Source organism: Colius striatus, chromosome 22, assembly GCF_028858725.1.
Source record: "Colius striatus isolate bColStr4 chromosome 22, bColStr4.1.hap1, whole genome shotgun sequence".
Taxonomy (NCBI): domain Eukaryota; kingdom Metazoa; phylum Chordata; class Aves; order Coliiformes; family Coliidae; genus Colius; species Colius striatus.
Window position 1 is genome coordinate 5721346 of NC_084780.1, and position 11817 is coordinate 5733162.

The window sequence follows — 11817 nt, forward strand, 5'->3', positions numbered from 1 at the left end:
ACCCTCCTGTGACACCTGGCCACAGCATCACCCTTCAGAATGTGCTGGCCCTGGCTCCCTCTGTCCTCAGCACCCAGGACACTGCCGAGCAGCAGATCTCAGCTGGGTTGTGTGTCCCTGTCTAGAAGCTACCTAAGGGCAAGACAGCTCAGCCAGGGTCTCCTCTGGCACAGCACCCAGCTGCCACCATCCCCAGGGCTGCCCCAGCCCCAGTGCTCCTGTGCTCACAGGGCTCCTGTGTGTCCTCAGGAGTGCTACAGGCTGGGAGTAACTAGTGTACAGCTCTGTCCCCCTTCCTAGAAGGTGGAATTGTGCTGCTTGGGCCCTGTGGTATCTCTGAACACATGGAGTTGCCATTTCCCCTGAAGGCGCTGGGACAGGCACTTGGTCACTCCCAGGCTCCTGCTGCTGCCACTGCTCTGCTGGGACACTGAAACCTCATGCTCAAGCTTCAAGTATCACGCTCCTGAAGCCTCAAAAGAGCTCAAACTCTGTCTCCAGGAGCTCGTGCACAGCCAGGCTCTCACCCCAGGCTCTGTTCCTCCCAGCATGGTCCAAACCTGCCACCCTGTGGTACTCTGGGAGTGCAGCAGCCCTCTGCCAGAAGAGGCAGCCAGAATCTGCTGCTGCTCCTGTGCCAGTCACCTCCAGGCCCTGCTGTGGCTCTGAAGTGCTTGGAGCATCTGAGGGTCCCAACATGTGCTGTGCAGCAGGAATGAAGCCCTTAGTGCCTTGCAGCTCTGTGGTTCTCTGGAGTTCTCAGACCCCTCACCCTCCTGGCGGCAAAATGACCTGGAACACCAGTGACCCCACCAAACCTGACACATCCCAACAACCAGCAAGCTGCTGGAGCACACATTACCCAGCCATTGCAGAGTACTCACATTCCCTTGTGCTAACCCACATGGCTTTTGAGATGTGAGAAAACTTCAGCATAAAACCCCCTCTGCCTCAAGCCAGCCTGGCTGCCACCCACCCTGGGCTCAGGGCAGTGATACTCCCCCTTCTCCAGCTCCATGGAAATCAGCTGCCCCACTCTCACGGCTCAGCTTTGTGCTCTGCCAGCAGAAGCTCCACAGCAGAGCTGAGCCCAAGGACAGGACACTGCCATCCTGAACCCAGCTGCCAGGTATGGCAGAAAACCATCACAGCTAATCTCCCCTTGGCAGCCTGCCTGGCCCTGAGCACCATAACAGCCCTCAGGAACTGGAGTGACCCTGTGGTGCCTCACAAGCCCTGGTCCCTGAGCGAGGGCAGCCAGGGTATAAATACAGCCAGGCCCAAGAGAGGCACTGGGGAAACCTGATGCCCTGGATCGTTTGTCCTGCACAGGTCTGAAGCACCTGCAGCCTTCCTGGTGGGACACTCACCTCTCCCCCAGCACTCCCCTTCAGGGCAAGGCCCTGCTCACTGCACATGCTTTGGCACACGCTGGCTGAGGAGCAGGAATGTGTTTGAGCTCATTGGAAGGTGTAAGTCCTATTTCCAGCTCTTACCATGCCTCTAGGCTGTATGCACAAGTTCCTTCCCTGCTCAGTGCCTGCTTGAGACACAGACACAGTTCCCTGCCATGTGCTTTGTGGAACAACCCAGTCCTCACACCACACAAGAGGGAAATTGCCCAGTTTTAGCTCTGCTCCCACTCCTCAAAGGACACAAAGCCCCTTTGCAGTGAAGGAACAGGGGCTGCAATCCAGCACAATCCTGGGCTTTGAACAAGAAGGCAGCTCTGCCAGTGCAGAGCCCTGGGCTTCATGCCCCCTGGGCACTAGATTCACAAGCAACACAGCAGCCTAAGGCAACTGAGCCATCCTAGGGAGAGCAAAGTCTGGCCAGGGCTGGGGTGATCCTGCCAGGGCCAGGAACATGCAGGCAGGTTCAGCAACTGAAATGAAACCAGCTGGGGTGTAAGAAGTGGATTTGCTGGAAACATTCCCAAATCCCATCAGTTTTGCTTGAGCCCAAATGTTTTAGTGAAGCCAAAGTGAAATGCTTCACCTCCTGTAAAATACAGGTGAAGATGATATCTGATGGCCTCCCATAGTTCCTGGCTGGGTGGCAGAAATGTCCCATTTTGGTATTTCCAAGCTATAACACCCCAGCCAAAAGATGGTCAATCAAAGAGTAACCACCCAAACCCCACCTTCAATTAACCCAGAAGCACAGAGAGACCTTGTTCCTCTGAACAGTGTCACTCACAAATGCCTCCACCTCTTCCAGCAGTGCCAGGGTGGGATGGGAAGGGGAGGCTGGGGGGACAGGGGTCTGGGAGGGGTCTGGGCTGTGCCCCCCACCAAAGGCAGGGAGCAGCTGTGGGATCAGGCAGGCACAGACCTGTCCCAAGCAGCTCCCTGGGCTCTTGCTCCCCAGCCCCAAACTTCTCCCCTGGGGCAGCCTGTTGTCCTTAGCTCCTACTGCCCCAGCCTGGCCCTATCCCCACCCTGGCATGGGCGCTGAGCCCCTTCCTCACCCGCCAGACCCTCTCCCCTCCCAGCAGACTGATCTGTTTCTCCCTGTCAGCACAAAACGTGTTCACTCCCACCAGTCCATTTCCACCCAGGCTGTCCCTTCCAGTCCCCACCCCACCCCACCAATGGTCCCAATCCCCACATCAACTTCTCAGCCCCAAGCCTACCCCTGTCCCAATGCCCAGCCATTGCCTTTGCCCCCCCAGCACCTCGGCGCCCTTTCCAGACCCGGCTGGAGTGTGCTGGCAGCTCCCTGCCTGCAGCCCACAGCTCCTGCTGCCCAGCAGCCCACCCCAGCACCCTGCCCACGGGCACCCATGGGTGCTCCAGGGCCAGAAGGATACTTCCACTCCACGATGCTGATGCAGGCCTTCCGCAGCGGGTTCTGCAGGGTCAGGCAGAACAGAGCCCTGGCTGGCCGCGGGGCGACCGGCGGCACCGGCTTCTTGGACTTCTCCTTCTGCTGCCTCTTCCTCACATCATCCTGGGGAGAAGCAGGCTCCATGGTGTCCCTCCCCTTGCTGTTTGTCCCCCTCCTGCCCCACGGCCGAGCCCCCTGCCCCGGCTCCTGCTGCTCTCCCTTCCTGCCGCGTCTGGCTCCTCCGCGCCCCGGGGGAGGTGGTGGGGGAGTGGGGGCTGGAGCCTGTGCTCACATGTACAAACACATACAGCATCAGGTTAAATTTAGAGCCCAGCCTGGCTCCCGGGTGCTGTCACAGCTCCTGAGGCAGCAGAAGGGCCCCTGCAGCTGTTGCTTCTTTCCCCAGAGCACTGGGAGGCTTCGAATGCCACTGAGCGGGCTGGGGGTGGGAATGGGAATGGGCTGGGGGTGGGGATGGGAATGGGAATGGGCTGGGGATGGGGATGGGAATGGGCTGGGGATGGGAATGGGCTGGGGATGGGGATGGGGATGGGAATGGGCTGGGGGTGGGAATGGGCTGGGGGTGGGAATGGGAATGGGCTAGGGATGGGGATGGGAATGGGCTGGGGCTGGGGATGGGAATGGGCTGGGGGTGGGGATGGGAATGGGCTAGGGATGGGAATGGGCTGGGGGTGGGGATGGGGATGGGAATGGGCTGGGGGTGGGAATGGGCTGGGGGTGGGAATGGGAATGGGCTAGGGATGGGGATGGGAATGGGCTGGGGCTGGGGATGGGAATGGGCTGGGGGTGGGGATGGGAATGGGCTGGGGATGGGAATGGGCTGGGGGTGGGGAATGGGCTAGGGATGGGGATGGGAATGGGCTGGGGATGGGGATGGGAATGGGCTGGGGATGGGAATGGGCTGGGGGTGGGAATGGGAATGGGCTAGGGATGGGGATGGGAATGGGCTGGGGATGGGAATGGGCTGGGGGTGGGAATGGGAATGGGCTGGGGGTGGGGATGGGAATGGGCTGGGGGTGGGAATGGGCTGGGGGTGGGGATGGTCTGCCCAGCCACCAGCTCATTATCTCTGGAAGAAAAGCACCTTTGTCCCAGGTCAGGTTTTGCCTCAGCTCTTGTCCCTTACCCAGACTGGGAAGCCAAGCTGCCTGGGACAGTGTTGGGAAGCTGAACCAAGTTATTCAGGGTGAGATGGAGAACTTGAGTGGCCAGTTCCCAAAGGTTACCCCACAAACTGATCAGTCCTCTCTCTCTGCAGGATTTCACCTTTGTTTAGTTCAAACTGCTCATCTGAGCCCAGGACACTGTGATCCTGGGGCTATATGGCCACTGGGGCTGGGTCTCACTGGCAGCACCTTTGACCCCAACCTCAAAGCTCCATGGGGAGCCCACAGACTGCTCTGGTTTGCTTTTCCAGAGGAGCAGAGGAAGCTTTTGGCTGGCATTGGTTACTCAAACAACCCCTTGCTCAGCCTCGCCTCCCCAGCCCTGCTTGCAGGGTATGGAGGATGCCTGGGGAGGCAGGAACCCAACAAGCCTTGGCTGGACTGTGTCCTGACAAGTCCATCAGGGCTTGGGAAAGCCCAGCAGTTATGGTAACTCCTGAGCTGGAAGGCAGGCAGGGGGAGATACAGGTCATCAGGGGAAACTGAGGCACCAGGGAAGGGGTTGTTGCCTTTGGGGTTTTCCTGGGCTTTCCTGGACTGAGTCAGCAAAACAGCTGCAGTGACCTTATTACTGCTGTCACAGCACATGGCAGCCCTGTCCTACAGGGATGTTATAGCCCAGGGTGACTGACAAGCTGAGCCCCACTCACCCCCATCCACTCCCTGCATCCCACTGAGCTGCTCTGCCCCCTGCACCACGCTGCCTTGCTCCAGCCAGCCAAGTTGTGCCTCCCCAGCTCTTCTGGTGTGGGAGCAATCTGCAGGTGGTGTGCTCAGCACACACTGAAAAAGCCAGGGCACAGCCAAGGGTGAGATGGACTGTGTTGGATAGTTATGGAACAGAAAAGCTCAGGTCACCAGAATTCCTGGCCAGGTCAGAAGGCTCTAAGGAGAGCTTGCAGCCAGCAAAGGCATTTCTTCCCAGCTCCCTGTGTTTGGGAGCAATGTCCAGACCTTTCCAGCTGGTGGCATCAGCCGAGAGGGAAAAGTATGGGAGCTCAGCAGAGTGATGTGGAGTGTGTCAGACAGTTATGGAGCCAGGAAAGCTCAGCAGAGTGATGTGGAGTGTGTCAGACAGTTATGGAGCCAGGAAAGCTCAGATCCCCAGAATCCCTGCCCAGCTCACAGGGTCCTAAGGAGAGCTTTCAGACAGCAAAGGCATTCCCTCCCAGCACCTTCTGTCTTGGAGCTTACAGCTGGTTAAGAGTGAGGGAACCATCACTCATGGCCACCACAGAACCCACCTCCATCTCAGTCACTTCCTTCCCTGCAGTCACCTCTGTGCCACGTCCAGGAGTGCCAGTGCCACCCAGACCAGGCTGGAGGGAAGGACCAGATCCCTCTTTCTTCCCCATCACCTTCTCCTCCCATCCCCACTCCCTACCTGCCTGGGAGAAACTCACCTGGGGCTTTGCTGCCACACAAACATCCCGCCTGTGAGCTGCAGCTGCTGAACCTTTGGCAGCAATGGAAGGCTTTGGTTCAGGTTGGGATTTGAAGGTGTGTGGTTTTGGATGCTGTTATTCATCTGTCATGCTGCTGACCACAGAGCTCTGTGGCTCGAGGGGGAGCCTGAGCCCAGGGCAGGTTGGGCTGAGAGCTGGAGGATGGCAGAGTTCCATGGGGTTAAGCAGCATTTGGGATCCTGGTCCCTGAGCACTTGATGGATTTGCCATTTAAAGGCTGCAGGCAGTTTGCTTCTCTCTGCTTCTTGGATGGCTCCAGCAAAAGGCTTCCAGCCATTCCCCAAGAGCCCTCCTACATCCTGGTGAGATAAGGATCAGGAAGGGGATGGTCCATCTTCAGTCTCAGCTGGGGCTTGGAGCACTGATTCCCTTTTCACATTGGGGGTGGAGGGAGGAGAACAGCTTTGCTACAAACCTCATACACAGATGAAAACTACCATCCCACCAGGAGGATTTGAGTGTGTGTCAGCCCCAGGGACAGCCACCTCTGCTCTGCTGGGGCTGTGGCTGTGAGGCATCACTGTACTGTGCTTTCACTCCTCTCTCCTCACTTCCCAGCAGCATCTGCTCTTGTGCCAGGAGCTGTGGAGGAGGGTTTGTTGATTTGGGGTGGTTTTTTTTTTTTTCTGGGACATTTAAAGTTTCTTGTTTACCTGGAAGGAAAACAAAAAAGGCACCAGCTCATAAACCAGGGGGTGGTGAGGGCTGAGTGCTGTCTGTCCTGGCTCATCCCTGCCTTGAAAGGAAGTGAAAGCACAGCAGAGAGAGGATGTGAATGTGGAGCAGGGTAACATCTGGTTTAACAGGGAGTGACTGTGGTCTGGTGCATGAGAGAGTCTGGAGCCTGGTGTTGTGAGCAATATCATGTCACTGCTCCGTGCCTCAGTTTCCCCACCCATGGAGAGAAAAGAGTCAGTCAGGTCTTGACAGAGCGTGCTGTGAGCTGGGAAAGGCTGGACAGGGCAGGGACCTTTTGGTTTCCTTCTGAAGCTTCCCATTTGGGCATCATTTCAGCTGCCCCTTTGTTTACAGGGATGTACAAATACACTGTCACAGTGTCTCACAGTGGGAAAACTCCAAGCAAACTCTCCCCCTGCTACACATGCAGCTCTGCTGAGAGACACAGTTCTCTGTCCTTAGAATCCAGATTTTGTTCCAAAGATGACTTCAACCCCTGTCAAAGTTCTCAGAGGAGAATCAGATCTGGGAAGCTCTTCCCTCCTGCATCACATTCCCCAAACCTGAGCTGTGCTGGGAGCTGGTGGATTTGTGACTCACCTACAGGGCTTTGAACAGTCAGGAGAGGGGCAAGTGTGTGTCTGCTGCTAAAGGACAAGGGCTGCTGGAAAACAAAGAGCTCCAAGGGAATGGGAGGAGAAACTTCTTTGGTGTTCAAGTGAGGGAGCTCTGGCACCCCTGGACACGTTCCTGTGCCCCCTGATCAAGGGGAACCTGCTTTAGCAGGGGCTTGGGCTGGAGCAGCTTTGCAGGGCCCTTCCAACCCCCACCATGCTGGGACTCTAATGCCATGAGGACCACAGCATTGCTGGAGCCACCTGCAGCACTTGGGTGTTCTGGGTATTTTAATTCCTGGAAGACAGCCCTTTGTGGCTTTGCCTGATGTCTGAAGGAGCATGTGTGGGGATCTGGGCACATCCTGCTCACAGCCCAACCCTCCTCCCCACTGTCTGACTGCCAGTGGGAGTGGAGGAACCAGCACTGCTCCCAGGGCTTCTTCCTGAGGCACAGCAGTGAGCAACCTGCAGAAAACGTGGCCTCAGACTCTCGCTGGGTGAGCAGGGAAACTGCCAACAGATTGTTCCAGCCCTGTGGGTTTGCACCTCTCCTGAGCAGCTGCCACCTCATGCCCTAGAGTCACTGCAGTCACTTCACTCCTGTCCCCATTGCCCTGGGCAGGAGAGATGCTGCTCCAGGAGTGCAGCCTGTAGTCAGAGAACACCAAGAACTGCTGCCCATACTCCTGCTCCCCACGTGGTTTTGCTCAGCTGGATTATGTGGCTTTGAGTTTTAAACCTCCTGAAACCTGGGAGTGAGTGTATCTGCTTGCTCTTCTTGCTCAGCTCGTTAGGGAGTGCAGAGCCTGTGTAGGAAGCAGATGGGGCTGTCAAACCAGTATGGCTCAGTGGGTTTGTTCCCCAGGCAGCACGGCCACAGCAGCTTCCAAACGGCTCCTCGTGGCCAGTCCCTGGAGCTCTGAGGACAAACAGGGCAGGAATGCAGGGACAGGGGCTTTGGGTGAATGATTCTACTGTGCATTTCGAATTGCATTCTCATTGGAGTTTTCTGATGGTTTTCTTTGGGTGTGGTTGTGGGGTGGGTGAAGCTTCAGGCAGGAGAGCAACGAGCACAAGACCCTGTTTGATGCCAAACTCGTTCATGGCACAGCAATGCTCCTTCCCAGCCCCTGGGAGCAATGCTCCCCCACTCATCCAGCCCTCCCTGTTCCTTCCTCTCAGAGTAACTGGGGCTGTAACTGAACTGTATCACGCTGTGCCTTTCCTGCTAAACCCATTAGTTATGGGCCAGAAGGACGTGAGGGATGCTGCAACCACCTGACCCCTGTTTGTGGAGCAGCCAGAAGCTGGTCTTGGCCCTCCTTTCCCTTCCCCATTAACACCAGATGACTTCTGGTGCTGCAAGGTGTTACACCACAGAGGCTGTTCCTCATCCCACTGCATCCCATCACCCTGAGGAGCTGACTAGGAAGCACAGCACTGCCTTTGCCCTCATGTCCCAGGCCTGTCCTCATGGGCACCTCATCAGAGCTGCTGCTGCCACAGTGCACTGACATCACATCAGACATCCCCAGCCTCCAGCCAAGGAGGGCTGGAGTTTGCTCTGGGCTTGGCAAGGCAGGGTATGTGTGTGCAGTGCCAGATCTGTGCTGCCAGAGGGGCTGTGGGCAGTCACCACATCCCCCAAACCTGCTGCTCTCCTCTCCTCTCCTCTCCTCTCCTCTCCTCTCCTCTCCTCTCCTCTCCTCTCCTCTCCTCTCCCAGCTCTCCCAGGCCTGGCAAGGAGAGGAGGAGAGCTGTGGCTGGGGTGATATCCTGATGCTTGTGACCATGCCAGTCCCCATACTGATGCAGGTCCCTCGTGCAGCAGGGAGGATTTAGCAAAGTGAAGGAGCAGGTTGGCCATCCTCTTTCCCTGTGGATAGTGCCAGCACAATGCTGCCATCTCCCATGTCCCAACCATCTCTCCCTGCCCACCTGAGTCTCCCTGGGGTGGTGACAACCTGCTTATTCTGCAGAGCAAACAAAACTGAGTCCTGCTTTGTGACACAGAAATGCAGCTCTGTGGGGTCACTCAGTTGTTCTTCCTTTTGAATGTTTAGCTGCATCTCAGCCTACAAATGTCCCAGATTAGGTGTCACTGAGGTGTACACAGAGGCTGCAGCTGGGCTCTAAAAAGCCCTCTGGAAACAAGCTGTATTCATGATACTTAAACAGGGGTCTCCTGCAAAGCATTCACTCCCTCTTGCACATTACACTCCTGCCTTTCTCTTTCCTGACTGAAAATCCAAAATGCAGACAAAAGAGTGAAGAGCAGCCTCTTGGATCCAGCAGCAAGTTGAAGGCATGGCCCTTTGTTGTCATTTAAAAGCCCATTAACACGTTGAGAACAGCACTGCTGGCTCCTTTGCCCTGGCTACCTTTCAAGTTAGACAATTATTTCCAGCCTCTCCAAACTCTGCCTATTGGCATCCTGAGAGGCTGCAGAGTGAAAGGCTGGGGCTGCAGCTTGTGAAGCTGGAAGATGCTCATTGTATGCAGGATGTTGGTCTTGTCATTGGTAGCACAAAGCTGACAATGCCTGGCTGCTGCCTGAGGAAAGCTGGGTGAAAAGCTCCTGGCCTCCTACAAACCATGTGGCACGTGGGTCTGGATGCTGCTGAAGTACCCACAGCACAGTGATGAGCATCAGCAGGGGTCAACCAAGTCCTGTTGCCCCTTTCTCAGCTCTCTCCATCCCCTCTAGTCACCCCAACGTTCTCCTTACCACAGCAGGTTGTCATCCACCTGAGGGACTGGGGATTGCTCGGCCAGGACCAGCAGCAATTTGGTTGCCACATGGGCTCTGGATGTGCTTTCCCCTGGCTCTGGCTTCTCACCTGTGCTGTTTGTGGCTGTCTCCTGCTGTGGGAGAGTCCTCCAGGATGTGTGTAATTCATTTATGAAGCATGCCTCACTCTCTGACTGGTGTCCATGGACTAATTCATCATTGTCAGGATAACTGCTTGAGTGGGGAGGGAACTTTTATTTCCTCTGGATATCTTTTAAGTACCTTTTTCCTCTGTCTTTGGTTCTCTAATCAAACTAAAGTCTTATTTATAGTATGGCCATTTATGTCTGGGTAAGCCCAGAGTGGCCCCAATGGCTTAAAAGGATTTACTCTAGATTTCCATGGGTGTAATGAACAGAGGGATTTGGTCCTGTGGCTGCTGTAATCCTCCCAGAGGTGGAGGCAGAGGCTTTCCCCTGAGGAACAGCAATTCCCTTGGAAATGAACAAATGAAACCCCAGGGGCCCCTGTGGAAAGGGTGAGGAGCTGATGGCTTTACAACGAGAGAGGTGTTGGCAGGGCTGTGTCCCAAGGACAGTCCCAAACGAAGATGCCTGGCAGGAAGGAAAGCCTTTTGGGCTTTATTTGATCAGAGATGCTACTGAAAACAAATGGTGCTCCAGGGAGATGGTTCTGAGAGGATATAAAGTGCCCAGAGGCTCCTGGGGTGTTGGGCTCCTTGCCAGCCCCCCACCACAGCCAGGAAGGCTGGCTGGAGGCAGCTCAGGAGGCTGCCAGGGCCCAGGTTTACCAGGGAAGCTCTTTAGGAAGGAAGCATTGTTTATACCTTTTCTTATTTTGAATTTCTGTGTCTCTGGATCCAGCCCTTTCCATGATGGATGGCAGAAATCAAGGCCTCTGTTGTTCTACAATTAACTCAGAGCTGATTTTTGGCTCCTTAGGGAAGGGAAAACAAAAAAAAGGGGAGCTTTATTTTTCCCAGATCTCTCATTGTCTTACACAACTCAGCTCTTCTGATGGCACTCCTTGCCAAGATTGCTGCCCTGGTTTTGTGCTCTTGAACAGTTGCTCTTAACACACAGTTTTGGAGGCTCACAGTGATGTATCTGGAGGTTGCCTGTATGAGGTTAGAGCTGGAGGAGTTGCAATGCAGTGATTCCACTGCTCTGCAGTGGAAGGGAATTGAAACTGAGCATATTGTTGGCTAAATAGTAACACAACACTCATTACTGGGCTGAGAATAGCATTTAGTGCTTATTTTGTGCAGCTCTACAGCACCTCAGAGCCCCAGAAGGAGCCAGGAGGTGATGGGATGGCTGGGTTTCTGTGAGATTGGGTGGCACAACCATCACATTTTTTGCTGAAGAAATGTGGGAGCTGCACCTCTGCAAGGCTGGTGAGATAAAGCATTAGTGCTTCCATCTCCTCAGCTTCTTGCTGCAGGCACGTGGGGCTGTGGAGGGGGTGTGGAAGTGCTGAGTTGGGCTTTGCTCCTTTGGCAGATGTGAAATGCAAGTTGAGGTGGCTCAAGGTTCCAGTGCAGGGATGGAGCAGGGGGAGCCCTGGAGCTGTGCCCACAGTCACACAGGCACTTGAGCTAAGAGCTGGGCTGCACACAGGTTTAAATACATACATATATATATAAAACTGCTGTTATTAGGGAGCAGGATTGAGCTCAGGCAGTATGAGACCTGCATCACCCCAGCCCTGGCTGCAAGCACAAGCCACCTCCAGGAGGGAAGGCTGCTGCATCTCCTGAGCCAGCCCTCATCCCCAAAACTCAGTGCTTGGCTGCAGGGCAGAGCAGGGAGAAGAGCTGCACCTGGAGCAGACAGACCCATTTCCAAGTGCTGCCCATTTACAGAGCTGTTTGCTGCACCAGGTACTGTTTGGTTTCCTTATCTCTTGGAAGTTAATTTGTGGAGGAAATCCTGTCTCCCCTTTGCCTGGCATCAGCACAGCCTCCTGCCACGCTCCCTGGTCATTACAGCAGGAAAGATCTACAGGGCAGCCCCATTACCTGATGAGCACAGGGGCAAGGGTCTGTGGCAGATAGCACTGTGGGGAGGGGATAAACTGCAGCAATTCAGGTTCCTTGGTTACCCAAGGCAAACATTGTAATGGCCTCTCAGAATAGCAAGGCCACTGCCAAACAGGCGATTTATGGCCACCTTGAGCTGCAGCCTGAAAGGCTCTGCCAGCCTGGGAGCAGCTCAGAGGTTTCATTCAGGGGCCTTGGCTGGAAATGTGGCTGCTCCAGAGACAGCTGTGGGAGGCCAGAGAGCTCC

General features: G+C 55.5%; 1 protein-coding gene across 1 annotated transcript in view; it reads right to left on the minus strand.

Annotated features, from left to right (window-relative positions):
- CACNA1S (calcium voltage-gated channel subunit alpha1 S) overlaps positions 1-2973 on the minus strand; it is a 35293-nt gene extending 32320 nt beyond the window's left edge. The window contains exon 1 of the mRNA XM_062013882.1: positions 2813-2973. Within this exon, the coding sequence (XP_061869866.1) occupies positions 2813-2973 (161 nt within the window). The remainder of the gene's footprint in view (positions 1-2812) is intronic.
- Between the last annotated feature and the right edge of the window lie 8844 nt (positions 2974-11817).